A 15198-nucleotide genomic window follows, 5' to 3' on the forward strand; every position below is an offset into this window, starting at 1 on the left:
AGATTTTGATCAATCATTTCTATTAAATAAATTAAATAAAAAATTTACATTTTTGCTTTAAACCATTATACTTATTTTAGTTTAGTTTTTTAAATCTAATTGCAACCATTTTGACTAGTGGCCTAGATAGAGTACCCTTACTCATGTGATTTCGAAATAACAAAAAAATGTCTGATAGAATATTCATTACATGTACCCATTGCTTGTCTCATTATTTAGCATATATAGAGGCGGGGTGGCAACTTAAGTTGGATTCCCACTATGTCGAACTACCAAAAAAAGTATAAAGGGCAAAAAAATTGAAATTACATAAAACACACATGCCCCGGATGTTTTAATTATAAAAAATGTTTACATAAGTGCGGGGCTCTAAATAATCAAATCAAAACGCTCCTCAAAAATTTCACTAGAAGAGATTGTTTTGATATAAAATCCTCAAATTAATAATCTCGGCATCAAAATGCACTGGAAAAAAATGGATTTCAATATTTGGGGAATAGTTTTCCCATGAAGTTACAGTGTCGAGAATAGGAAATAATATTTGTTGGGTGTGGTTGCAGTATTAAACAATCTGAAAAAGGCGCACCTCCAAAATTTATCATAACATAAACTTTTGGTGTAAAAAATCTCAAGATTATCTTCAGGAAAAAGTTTATATAAGGTTGCAACCTTCAAATGTAGAACTATGGATGCACCTAAAAAGTATATCGGGAAAAAGTTGTTTTAATATTGAAAAACCCTCTAATTGAGCATCTTGACATTGATATGTATGAGTATGAAAAAACATCTCACAACACACTAATCTAGATCGTCAATTTTCAAAATTTTCATATATTTATAGATCTATTTGATTTTAACCATTTTTGTAGTTTAAAATTTTATAATTATAAATGAAAATTGATTTTGAGATAATCCTAAGAATTATATATCAAATTTATATGTTATGATCAAATTTAAAACACTTTAATTGGATTGTTTAAGGTTGCAACCTTATAGAAACCACACCCTTATCTTAAAATCTATATTCATATATAATTATAAAAAATTAAACTCCAATAGTTAAAATCAACGATATATAAACATATGGAAATCTAAAAAATGATTGGTCTAAAAATTACGATGCAAGATGTATGGGATTCAATAATTATTATTATTATTATTTGATATTCATATATCTCGAGTTTATTTTTTAACATTTAAAACAACTTTTCATGATTATTGAGTTGCATCTTTAATTCCTGCAACGCTCTATCACTTTTCCCCATATCTATTTGCTTGCATCCAAATCATTAATTCATCGTTCCAAACTTCCAACCCAACCAACTCACTGGGCAGCGCACACTCTCTCTCTATGCTGCTTCCTAAAAGCAATGGTTTCCAAAGCCTTATCTGTGCCCATTTTATTTGCTGGATCAGCTCTCGTTCTTTTTCTCTTTCTCTGTCTCTTTGTCCCTGTTTTCTTCGACCTCCCTTCTATATGTTACACTAACCCTAGGAACCTCAACAGAGTAGATAATGGCCAGATCCAGTTTCAGGGAGGTATTAATTCCATCACTCAGTCTAAAGAATACAGTGAGAGAGAAAACCATGGCGAGATCCAGTTTCAGGGAGCCATTGAACCTATTGGACCTTCAAGGGAAGATATAGAATGGGTGAAGGATCAGTTGCAGAGAAATAGTTTGGGAGAACCACCCAACACAACAGAAGGTTGGCATGCTCTTCGAAAGGGGATCAATCCTCGCACTCGAGCTCAACAGCTTGAAGATCTCACCAAGTAAGTACTTTAATTCGCATTTAGGGAGTGCTGAATTGATTACCAGGGTTTTTATGGGCATTTGCAGAGAAATAGGGTTTTGTGATATCTGGTTTTATGGCAGGTTTATGTTCCATTTACGTCCTGAATATCTTTTTTCTGTATTAATTTTGGTGCATTTAGAGAAATAGGATTGTTTTATCAATGTTTTTGTCCAGTCTGTTTGGGAAGTGCAGAACCAGATATTGCTTTTCGATTAAATATGACGCTTTTCTTAGTCATTATTGTGAGTTTCATACTTTTTTTTGTTGGAGTGGTAAGCATCAGTCAGTAAAATTCATGCTTTTTTATGGTTTTAGCCTGGAAATAGAAGGCGTTACTTGAACATTTTTCATGAAGTTGACCTCAAATACCCTAGTTGACAATGAGAAGTGTAATGTTGCCTTGAGTTATAGTTGAATCATCGCTCTTTTTTTAATCAGTTTTGACAATTTGCATAAAATCATGTGGAATTCTGCCTGTGATTGTTCAAAACCTGAACTGAAATGCCAGTTCAGTGTTATCATGGCCACAAAATCCAATTACTCATGTGCAAATAAATTGTTTGGATGTTAAAGTAATTCATAGTTTGATAGGTAATGTGGAGTGAACGCCATAAATATCCTAGAACGTTTTATAGTCACACACGAATATGGCGAATGCTACCTCTTTTGTTTTCCACGTGGTTTGGTGGGATTATTTTCTTCATTGTTGGTTTGGTTGCATTACATTCCCTTCAGGTCCTTATACTCCTAATAGTTATTGTAAAGATTCTTCCTCCTATGGGTTTGCAAACCTTTGGTCTTACTCTTTTGTTTCCTTTCTATAATCGAGTTATAAAAGATATTGCTCTCTGGTTGTAAGTATGGATATATGGTTGTCTAATGCGTAAAATGGATGCATTGCTGTTTTTGCAGATACACAAAAAATAAAAAAGAAAAGCTAAACGTTGGTAACTGCTACAAATATGAAGAAATAAAGGAAACCCCCTATTTTTGCAAAAATGGTCATGGTCATATCATGAAATCAATTTCTATTGATCTTTATCGATTGATCATGAATAGTTATACACCTAATAGAATAGGAGAATCAGTTTGTTATCAAAATCTTCAATTAGAAAGTAGCCCAAAAATCTGTAAAATAAAAAAAGGTCATCACCAAAATTTAGTTGGCCTTCCCAATTGAATGTATAGTGAATAAAATATGGATGTCAGTTATATGATCCAATTTGTATAATTTTAAATGTATTAATTCTACTTTTTTTTAATGTCTCCCTTTGTTTTGGAATGTGAATGTATTAATTCTACTTTATATTATATTTTACCTTTGAAACTCACAAATATTGTTGCAAGCAGGTAGTAAGTTTCTGTTTTATGCATTCCTTTAACATAAATACTTCCGTGGTTTTTGAGCTTGATCTCTCTCTAAGGTATTATGAGGATTTTCTTGACAGGTTCAAGGGAATTTCACACTATGAAGATGGCACGAATGATCACACAGCTCTACCTTGCCCCGGGGAACTTCTTGTAGAGGAGCACCACAGCAACTATGGAGAGCCTTGGGCAGGAGGGCGGGATGTGTTTGAATTTCTTGGAAGCTCCGTTAAATTGAAGCCAGGTGACCTTGTTTTAGAGATTGGATGTGGCACTTTGAGGGTGGGACTGCATTTTATTCGTTATCTAGACCCTTCCCATTTCCACTGTCTCGAAAGGGATGAATTGTCACTCATGGCAGCCTTCAGATACGAGCTTCCTTCACATGGTCTCTTGCACAAGCGTCCTATAATTTTCAAAGGAGAAGACATGGACTTTAGTGGGTTTGGGTCAGGGGTCACATATGATCTTATTTATGCAAGTGCAGTTTTTCTCCATATGCCAGATGCTCTTGTTTGGGTTGGCCTTGAAAGGCTTGCTTCGAGATTGAGGCCATACAAAGGGCGCATTTTTGTTTCTCACAATATAAAGTTTTGTACCAGATTGCGTGGAGAAGAGTGTGCACAACGGCTTAAAGGGCTTGGTCTCGAGTATGTTGGGAAACATACTCATGATAGCCTCTTGTTCAATCATTACGAGATATGGTTCGAGTTTAGACGGTCTGAGTCTGGGGCTTAGATTTCACAATCAGATATGATTTGTGCTTAGACAATCTTCATCTGGGGTTTAGATTTCATTGGAGGCTTCACTTTTGCTGGATGTTGATGGTTGGTCATCTAATCTGATATTTTTCATGAGGAGCAAGATGGTAGATTGGATTCTAATTTTTGAAGTGGACCTTCTGTTTGTGCTAGAAAATGTGGGGATTTCATGCTTATACATTTCATGCCTGATGCAATTTCTTGAAATATTTTTTTCTCAACATTGGAGAGAAGATTATTGTTGGAAACTGGTTGTGGTAAATCCATTTTTGTATTTTGGAAAATGAGTAAAATAGTTAATCAGAAGTCAGAACCCTTCCAGTGTCCTCATGATGTTAATTTGATTGACATGCTGTTGTACCTCCAATGAGATCGGTTGGAGGGACCTATATTCAAAATGTCTTTGAAAACATATTGTATTTTGTTCAAGACGGCTCTCCTAGGGTTACCTCATCTGGGATCCCTGGGGAAGAGGATCAAGTTGGCCCCTTGTGAACAGCTTGATGCACTCTCTCCCTTCAAGGACCTATATTCATTCTCTTTATTTCATCGTCATCATTAGCATCCGAGCCTTATCCCAACTATTTTAGATCGGTTTATATTATCGTTATTTCATTTTTTTTAATTAACGTATTTTCAGTCGTTTTATATGCAATACTATGATCATATTGAAGGATTTGTGAATTGTTTGCTTATATGAAACTAGCTTTTTCTTATATCATGCAACAAGGTATGCATGAATTCCGTCCCAAAACCTGGATAGTTGGTATTGGATTCGAGGTCTTCACGATATACACCTGGCTGGTGAACCCTTTATCTTACTCTTACCTAGTAAGCATGTTTATTTATCGGCGCTTTCAAATTTGGGTTTTGTTGATCCCTGAGTTGAGCTCTACAAATTTGTAGATGCTTCATAGTAGTCATTGGGATGTTTTAATATACATGTTTTTTCTATTTGTTATTTTGAACAGAATCAATTTTGTTTGCATTCAATATATTTTTGTTTGATATAAAACAGGCGTCGCTAATTATATATGACTTTTAAAAAAATTGTAATCGAACTTGCTGGGGGTCCAATTCTAATTTGCCTCGTCCGACTTGGGGGGACTCTTGAGTCTGTTGGACCATATCTAACAAATAAATTAGAGAAAATGCTAAAAACCATATTTTGTGGTTTTTCGGACTGGAATTGTTCGCGATCCCTATCAGACTCCGGCAATTCCGAATGAGCTTAATGATTCTTAAATCCTGTTATATGTTATTCTACCTTGTCACCTTCCTTCTCTCTATAACAATCATATTTGCATGATTGCTTTTTTAGTTCCAGAAGCTATTATATTTGCCTGACAAATTTTATTTTGTGTAGTAGAATATGTTCAGTACTGATTCTCATAATGGCTTTGGCCGCATATGGACGGACCACTTATTTAAATAAGTCCATTTATTCTCCTACCTGTTTAGGAGTGCATCAAGGAGACATTTGGAACCGCTATGGTGTTAAATGCCATGGGCCTTTCTACCCCCTAGCTCTTAAGAAAATCCCACTGAAACACAACTGTGTGAAAAGAATCAGCTTTTCACGTATTTATAGGTAACCGCATTCTTTAATGGAGTTCTCGAGCCATCCAAATGGGGTGTTTGATCCTGATGAGCGAGGCTGTCAATCGGGTTTGTTGATAACGAGATTGGTGGCTTAGGTCCAAGTCCAAGATCCTGGATCTTGTGTTTCCTTATCTGCAGGGTCCTAATACCCAATCTTCTTATAACTGTAATATAAATAATATTATATTTTGTATAGTCAACATATTAAGATAAATTATATTTGTAATTTTTATATTTACATCTTGTCCATCCATTTTGGTTGTCTAAAGGGAAACCAAGTATTGCATTCTCTCCCCTTCCCCTCTAATTCTTCTTTCCCAATTGGCCAAAATCGCCATGAGAATGCCCCTAGGGTTGGCAACTGGGTCTAGTTCTGGCATGGTCCCTATTGGGTCGGGTCGGGGTCAACTCGACCCCGTATAATATATATATATATATATATATATATATATATATATATATATATATATATATATATATTATAAAATATAAAATTATTTATTTATTTATTCAATTTCTAGACCCGGGTCGGGTCCCCGGTCCAAATGACTTGGACCTGACCTGGGTCCAGGTCCATGCGAAACTTAGTCAAGTTGGTACCTGGACCTGATGCTACCCCCTTGTTGCCACCCCCACCCCTCCAAGCTAAATCACTCAAGCCTCTAGGACTTGGATTTCTCTCTTCATTAACTGTTTCTTGAAAGTCTTCCTAACCGTGTGTGGGCCTCCTGGACACAACGATCTTGACGATAATCCAATCACCTGAACTTCCAATGGCCTTATCTGGCACCCCTTTCTAACAAAAAACAAACAAAAAGCCCCAATTTTTCAGCCACCGTTAATGGCCCTAGCTATGCTCTGGGACTTGGATATGTCTATCTCGGCTTTTGGTTCCCTTCAAAGCCTGATTTGGGCTTCAAATCTTGTTTCTCATTCCAGTCAAGATTTAAGATGGTTCAGTTTTCCATGGTTGCCATAAGAGAGTTATTTGGGGGAGTTTTTGGCTAAAGATCTCTATTTCTGCTAGAAATTGGAGTAAGTGCGTATTTTTTGGCTAGGGAAGTGACTCTTCTAGCAATCTGCAATTGTTTTTAGAGAGAAAGATAGAGAGATATTTCAAGCTCACTAGGGAGAGAGATGATGTTTGTTAGAGTTTTGATTCTGGATCTCACTAGGAAGAGAGTTGCAGAATGAGAAGCACCATGAAGACAGAGAGTGGGCGATTGGCTGAATGATCTTAGCAGGAACCAAATTGTACATTTCCGCACAATATCATAGGACTTTTATGACCCTATATTCATCCCCGGCTGGGTCTGGTCCACAGAACCCATCGTGGGTCAGGTCTGTGTTGCGCTGATCCGACTTGCCCACGTTCGGGATTGGGTCCAAGTCACCCACTAAACTGACCAGATTGGGTTCGGGTCAGGGTTAATCTGACACATTTACACCCCTGCTGATAAGTAGCACGGTGCCTCTCCACTTTGCCCCATCCCAGGGCTACTAAAAACGTTATCATTTTGATAATTTGCTCAAAACGAAAACAACCCCATGGGCAACGCCTTCCACCACATCTTGATACTATGAGTTCCAATCATTTATAAGATCAACTATGACAGAATTCCAAATTTCCTATCTTGTTTGCACCCTCTCTGTGATTTGATCCCCACATCTTATATCTAATGGCTGAGTAACTGTGGGGTCTCTGAAAATCCAGGTTCAGCTCTTCACACATACCACAAACAATGCGCTTCTGTATAGCTTCCGAGAATTGGGACTTCTTCCTCTTTACCAAAAACAAATACAGCAGCTGTTGGGGATTCGAGAACAAAGCTCCTCAGTATTGTCATCTCTTTGAATATTGAGAAGCGTAAATCCAATATCGCTGGCTCTTTCCTCGTCTCAAAAACAATCATAAGATCTCTCTTTAGGGTCGTTAAAAAATTACCTCCAGGCTAGAATATGCCCCTCCAAGGGGGCAACCATTCTCACATAGTGTCATGGGACTCATGCCAGAATTTTTTATCCTGCTGCCATCCCTAATTTAGGATCTGATTCGAACTTCTTCCCCCCTAGTTATGCCTAACCACACTTTCAACACCTTAGAGTTCTCTCTTCCTCAAATCCCTGCTCGATTTCTTAGGAGCTCATACATGAAGAGTCCCATGTTTATCATAAAAGACTTAGTGTCCATTATAGACAAATACATATGGTAAGAATAGAAATAAATCACATATACTTATAATATACTCAGACTTACCATAAAATACAAGATGTTGTAGCTCATGTATATTAATTATAGGAAAAAGTTTACATGAGGATGCAACCTTATAATGTAGAACTATGGATGCACCTCAAAAATCCATCAGAAAAGGTAGTTTTAATGTTGAAAAATTGATTGATCATTTCGACATCGAGATGTATGACCATGAAAAATAAAAAAATTTTAAGTCTCAGAAATAGTGCGTTTTACAACATATTATCTACACCGTCCATTTTCAAGATTTTCATATGTTTATAGATCTACTTGATTTTAACTATTTTTGAAATTTAAAATTTTATAATTAGATATAAAATTAGATTTTGAGATAATCCTAAGAACATTTTATATCAAAATTATATACCATGATAAAATTTGAAGGTGCACTTTACCTCTACAGCTACAGATGCATCCGTATGCCAACTGCACCCTTAATTATATATACACCTTTCACATTAACCTGGTAGGCAATATATATTAATTATAATATATTGAGGGTATTTGGTTGAAAGCATAATTACTTGGATCTTCCAACTTGTTGGTAATCCCAATAATACCACACTCTGGGAGTTGGATCTTGGGTTGTATGGGGGAAACACGACCCCAATTCCTATATTGATCACACTCATGCTAGATTGATCTTATAGTAGGAAACAAGTCTTAAACACATATCCATTAAAAAAAGAAAGTAAGTATGTTGCAGAAACATGTTCTTTGTATTTTCTACGAGAAAAGAGATGCTTTTATAAGATGTGTCTTGAACCTTTAGAATTTATCAAGCCACCTCAAAAAGCTGGATCCAGCTCTCTTAACATATTAGGATAGAGATCCTTAAAATCTGTGGTGTATGGACTACGATCCTGGCTAAACCAAAATAACATTTGGAAATAAAAATGGCAAAAAAAATAGCTAAAAAATAACAAAAAATGAATTTTTGGGGTTTGATTCAAGAAACTTCTCAATTAGAGATTTCCTATATCAATGTGTTGGGAACATTTTGAGACAAAATTTACTGAATTTGATGATAAAAATGAGAGAAATATTATTATTTTTTGCTTTGGATTCAAAAAAGAGATTCTATAGAATGAGACGATTCATTTTTGGTACAAAGATATTACAATCACATTTAGCTATTAGATGTGAAATCAAATAGATAAAAGTGTTTCACAACATTTGAGAAATTTTATTTTGGACTTTGTGCCCAAACAATGACACATCCTCAACTGTAGGATTTCAAATCTAACCGTCAATGATGATTATGATTTTCTTGTATCAAAAGTAAATGTTCTCATTGTATACATTTCCTTTAAAAAATTCTGATTCTCGGCTTTTAATTTCTTTCATTTTACAATTTCATACAATAAATTGCTTTAGAGGTTTGGTAGAGAGCTCAAATATGAACAAAATTGATATATGTTTCTATACTTGTGAATCTCGGCTTTTAATTTCTTTCATTTTACAATTTCATACAATAAATTGCTTTAGAGGTTTGGTAGAGAGCTCAAATATGAACAAAATTGATATATGTTTCTATACTTGTGAATTGGGAGTTACAAGGGCAGATTATGATTTTTGGTTTAAAAAATGATAATTTTTTGTCAAAAGAAATCCCTCCCCAAGCCAAAATCGAACATTTTTTTTTGATAGGGCTAAATAAATAGAGGGTGATCGTGCTACAATTAATCGAAATGGGCTGATTATTACCACTGATTCATGATCAAACAAAAAAGTTTTAAAATGGGGTTAAAAAAAGGCTTTTTGGAAAACCTTTTCGGGGCATTTGGTAATTTGCTTGACTCGAGGCAAGACTTTGCCCGGTAGCCCTTCGCGTATGGTTCGATTCGGTTGGTTCCTAGTTGAACCGGCAATTTTTTAATGGAAAAGTAATTCATGACAACGCCGACAAAATATTTAATTGGTGTTAGAAACATTTTAAAAACCCATTCTTTGTTTTTAATTTATTGTTTTATTTGAGTTTTGTGTTCATCATGGTTTAGATTTACTATCTTTAAAAATTTGGAAAAAGTTTATATAGAGTCGAGGCTCTAAACAACCAAATTTGAGCCTGCCCCCAAAATTTCACTAGAAGAAGTTGTTTTAATGCCCAAATATCTTAAAATCGACCATCTCGACATCAAGATGTATAGACATGAGAAAAACATGGATTTCAAATTTTGGAAATAGTCTATTTTGTAACGCATTTTTAGACCGTCAATTTTCAAGATTTTCAAGCTTTCATAGATCTGTCAATCTACTCTATTTTTGGAACTTTAAACTTTATAAATAAATATGAAAATATACTTTAATGCTATCACAAAGATTTTCAATATTGAAACTACCTTTCTCAACACTATTTGAAGGTAGGCTCTAATTTGATTGTTTAGAGCCTAGGCTATATGCAAACCACACCCTTATAAATTTTAGATCCAAAAAGTGGAAAAAGTTTGTATGAGGTTGCAACCTTGTTGAAGCAAGTATAGCTGAAACGCTTGGATAATTCAATTTACAGAGATCGAGATGGGGTTGGATCCACGTTTTTCAAGACATGGATTTGATCAACAGCGTATTATACTGCTGGAAGACTTGAAGAAGAATCCCAAGGAATTTTGAGGGTTTGTAGAGGGAATCAGTGTTCAGATATGCAGATGGGCGTGGAGGGGGTTCGAAGCTCCCAGGTTTAGGTTTAGGTGAAGATGGGGCATGAGGGTCTAAGCTAACTTAGGATTATTTGAAGATGGCAAGCAAGAAATATTGAGTTTTAGGGTTTGATTATGGTGATGGTGATCGCTTAGGATTTTGGGTGGAAGGGTGGAACAAGTGTCAAAGGAAGCTAGGGTGGGCATAACTGATTTGGTTGGTTGGATGGAGAAATGAGATGCTAGAGAAAGAATGTTAGAGTTTGGGAAGACATTAATATAGGATGGCTGGATAAGGTTTTTAAAGCATACGGGGCATGGGGTGTTTAGAAGGAACAAGGATGGGACTTGGGTTTGGGGAGGAACGTGAGAAATAGATGACGTAGGATTCAAGAGGAAACGATGTTGGATTGGAGGAAGGTTTTGGTAGGAGCAAATAATGGTAAAACTAATGGAGTCAATAGGTTTGATGCTGAGGTCTTCACGGGTTTCTGCTTTAAAGTTGTGATTGATCGAGTGGTTTTGGAGCAGTGCAATATCAATGCAAATCTCTTTGTGACTGGTTCTTTTTCACCTCCTTTAACCGATTATTTTGGCCTTTCTGACTGGCTCAAAGAGGGTGGAATCTGTCTTATCTTTCTGATATAAAGATTATTGGAGCTAATAAAATAGTCTTTAAACTGTGGTTAAAAGAAGAGGTACAAAAGGCTTTATCTCATAGGTTTTGTAAAGTTCGAGGTAGTTTACTATCTCTTGATCTTTGGAAACCAGCTAATCATGGTGCCTTTTTTCAAAAGAAGTCATGCTGGATTAAACTTTGGGGCCTTCCCTTAAATACTTGGAATTTAAACATCATGAAACAGGTGGTAGGGAGCTTTGGTGTTTACTGTGATTTGGATTGGGATTCTTTTCTGAATCCAATATGCAAATTTGTGCAAGTTAAGATGTGGGGTTTCCTTGGTATGCAGTTTCCAAGAAAAGTTCTCCATAGTGTGGATGATGACCTCTTTGCAATTATGGTCACTGATGATGATGGTAAGTCTTTTGCCGTAATTTTGGATCCAGTGTATTCTCAGCATATAAGTGATAGATGCAGGGCCGGAAAGATTGGATGCGATGCCTGGAAATACTTATTCCAATGTGAAGATGATTCGTCAGTTAGTGGGGGAATCAATTTAGGAGAAATCGACGGCATTTTAAATTTCAAAAGCTTCAGAAATTGTGGTACCCAAAGGTTTCAAAGCGTTGGATTCCTATAGGGAGGTTTCTAGAATCTTTTGTCGGTTTTTCGCAATAGTTTTATGACCGCCAATTTGTTGTTTCGAATGATGCCGCCGACTACGAACGGGTGCCGTCGAATGACTTCTCAGCGATAGGCCTAAAAGCATATGTTGGACCCACGGGTCCATCGTCGGTCTTGCACAGCGAAAGTCCAAATCACTTTGGAGAGGCGACGGGCGTGAATTTCGAGAAGGACGGGATGATTAGCGTCAGAGATGTGGTCTGTTTTTCAGCAGGCCTTCCTTGTTTCGAGTTGGCGGCTCTATCAAAGCTTTCTTCATACCCCATCTTTGGAAGGAGATTGAGTCTAGAAGAAATCTCATTGAGCTCCTCTTTGTGGTGATCTATCTCCTTGGTTGCTTGACGCACAGGAAGCTCTCGACACTACTATGCTAGCAGTGTCTTTTGTGCTTTGTGTGGTTGTGCTGTGTTCGGCCAAGATATATCCATTGCCCTATTGAGCAACGGTGACGAAAGGTCGTGCTAAGAAGACAAGAACCAAGTTCAATCCCTTGCTGATAGAGCCTTTGGCTTTAGTAATGGTGGAACCAAAGGAAGCTTTGGTGGGACCTTTGATGATTGAAGGTGGTGTAGCAGTCCCCCAAGATGATGTGAATCCTTCAGGAAAAGAGTTTTCTGTGCCTGAGGATTTTCGGCTGCTCGATGTCATTCCACAGGTGGATCTTTTGCATCTGGCTTCCATGGGTTCTGCCTTTGAGGAGTCTCCACCGAATTGGGTGGTGGAGTTTCCAGTGAAAGAGGCTCAATTGGATGACTTCCTTGCAGTCTCCAAGATGATGGATGACATGGGTTTCGATGATGTCCCACTTCGTGTGGTGATGGAGGACATTAAAGAACGAAGAAGAAAAAGGGCTGCTGCTAACATGGACAACAAGGGGACTGGGAAGGATCAACAAGGTGTAAACAAAGAGATGGTTTCGAAAACTCCGGCCAAAGTGGCGGATGCAAGCAAGAAAAAGAGGTTTGCAAAGGTTGGGGTTCGATCTTCAGCACGTCTTGAGGCTCGTGGCATTTTAAAGAAAGGTCCCCCTGGTGCTGTTGCTTTTGGAGATCCGGTGGTTAGTGATGTGGAATCGTCCACCTTGAGTGCAGCGTCCCGAGATGATGATGAGCTGAAGGAAGCCATGATGTTGGAAGAGCTTTACTTCGGTATAGGTCCTGAAGGACTAAGAGGTTGTTCCTCTAACCCCCCTTTTTTTGATAAATGAATTTCTTGTCTTGGAATGTGCAGGGCATTGGTGACCCTCGCAAAAAAAAGGATGTTTTGTTTTTGGTGTCTAAATGCAAACCGATTGTTTTGCTTTTACAGAAAACCAAACTTCCTAGGCCCAATGTGTCAAGTGCTGGGGATGTTTGGGGGTCCGGGGTGGTTAGTTTTTGTGGTATTGATGCAGTGGGTACATTAGGGGGTTTATAGGTTTTGTGGGACCCGCTGGTTCTGCAAAATTTTGATATCATTGTCAAAAGTAGTTTTGTGCTTTTGGGCTTTCATGATCCTAAACCTTGTTTTTCATGGGGTCTTATGAATGTTTATGGACCTTCTATTCTAGCTCTAAAAGAATGTTTCATTTCTGAGATGAATTATGTGATTCAATCTTTTCGTTTTCCTATGGTGGTTGGGGGTGATTTCAATCTTATTCGTTGGCCAGATGAGTGTCTAACGGCCACTCCTATTAATTCTTCGATGAGACTGTTTAATAGATTCATCCAAAGTAATGCCTTTATGGATCTTTTTATTATTGGATCTAAGTTTACTTGATCCAATAATAGCGTTTCCAGATTAGCGATGTCCATATTAGACAAATTTTTGACTTCAATGAAATGGTTAGAGGAGTTCCTTTTATCGACTGTTAAGTCTCTTCCGAGACTTTGCTTTGACCACCAACCAATTATGTTGAATATAAGTGTGGTGCGAGGCGTCCCGAAACCCTTTTCGTCTGGATTTGGAATGGTTGAAGATCGATGGTGTTGGTGACCTTATAAAAGGAGCATGGAAAAATTGTGTTGTTGAAGGCACTGTGGATTTTCGGTTGCTCCATAAGTTGTTGAACATCAAACGAAAATTGATTAATTGGAAGAAAGAAAATAATTTTGATATTAAAGGGAAAATGGATAAGGTTTTACTTGATATTGAAGGGTTGGATCAGAGCATCCAAGAAGCTGGCACCCTAACAGAACAGTTTATGCTGGAGAGAAGTAAGAAATTGAAAGAGTTAAATAATCTCAGAAGAACTGAAGAAATTTTTTAAAGACAAAGGTCTAGATCGAAGTGGCTTAAAGAGGGCGATCTCAATATTAAATTCTTCCATGCTATTGCTAGTATTAGAAGAAGATGAAATGACATCTCTGGACTTGTTATTCCAAGGGTTGATTATGACAATGATCAAGCCATGGAACTTGTAGTGATTAATCACTCCAAGAAGATATTTACAAAGGAAGTGAAGTTTACCCCAAAATTTGATAGAATTTCTTTTAAAATGTTGCCTAGCAATTTACAAAGCTAGTTGGAAAGAGAGGTAATCTTGAAAGAGGTGCAAAAGGTAGTTTTTGCTTTGCCTGGTGATAAAGCGCTTGGACCTGAAGGTTTCCCTTTAGCTTTTTTCCAAAAAATTTGGGAGTTAGTCAAGGGTGAAGTATTGGAGTTGGTTAGGAGTTTATGATTACTGGGCAAGTGTTTCTGATATTAGCCCGATTAGTCTTCTGACAAGCCTTTATAAAATCATTGCTAAAGTGTTGGCTGAAAGACTAAAATTGGTCGTCCCTCTCCTTATTTCTAGTACGTAATCAGCTTTTATTGAGGAACGCCAAATTACTGATAGTGTACTGATAGCGCAAGAATGCATTCATTCTTGGGTGATTAGCAAAAAGCCTGGTGTGATGCTCAAGTTAGACATGGAGAGGCTTATGACAAAGTGGAATGAGGGGCTCTTTTGGAAATTATGAAGATGATGGGCTTTAGAAATAGATGGAGAAGCTGGATTTTTGGTTATTTGTCATCAGTTCACTTTTCGGTGCTTTTTAAAAGGAGCCCTATTGGATTCTTCAATGCCTCAAGAGGACTTCACCAAGGGGACCCTCTGTCTCCTTTTTTATTTACTATTTATGTTGAACGTTTCAGCTTGATGTTGAGTAAGGTGGAGCAAGTTGGTTATTTTTCAGGATTTAAGATTGCATATTCTGGCATTACCATTTCCTATCTGCAATATGCAGATGATACTCTCATATTTTGTGATGTCGACATTTCTCAAGTGGAGAGCATTGCGAGATTTTTGAAGTGTTATTAGGTGACTTTGGGCCTAAAAGTTAATTTTCACAAGTCTTCAATGATTGACATTAACTATCCACACTCTTGTGCTGATGGTATGGCGAATGCAATGGGCTGTAAAGTGGGATCCTTCCCTGTTATGTACCATGGAATGCCCATCTCGGACACTAGGCTTTCTCTTACAGTGTGGGATAAGGTGATTGAAAGAGT

General features: G+C 37.1%; 1 protein-coding gene across 1 annotated transcript; it reads left to right on the forward strand.

Annotated features, from left to right (window-relative positions):
- The first annotated feature begins 1100 nt into the window (after positions 1 to 1100).
- Positions 1101 to 4241, forward strand: LOC18437701 (S-adenosyl-L-methionine-dependent methyltransferases superfamily protein). The gene is made up of 2 exons (XM_006847901.4): positions 1101 to 1774; positions 3246 to 4241. Exons 1-2 carry the CDS (start codon positions 1371 to 1373, stop codon positions 3901 to 3903), a joined length of 1062 nt encoding a protein of 353 aa, XP_006847964.1. The 5' UTR covers positions 1101 to 1370; the 3' UTR covers positions 3904 to 4241.
- Positions 4242 to 15198: the final 10957 nt, after the last annotated feature.

The sequence above is a fragment of the Amborella trichopoda genome, chromosome 9 (genome assembly GCF_054954075.1).
Source record: "Amborella trichopoda isolate Santa Cruz 75 chromosome 9, AtrichopodaSantaCruz75HAP2 v2.0, whole genome shotgun sequence".
Classification (NCBI taxonomy): Eukaryota; Viridiplantae; Streptophyta; class Magnoliopsida; order Amborellales; family Amborellaceae; genus Amborella; species Amborella trichopoda.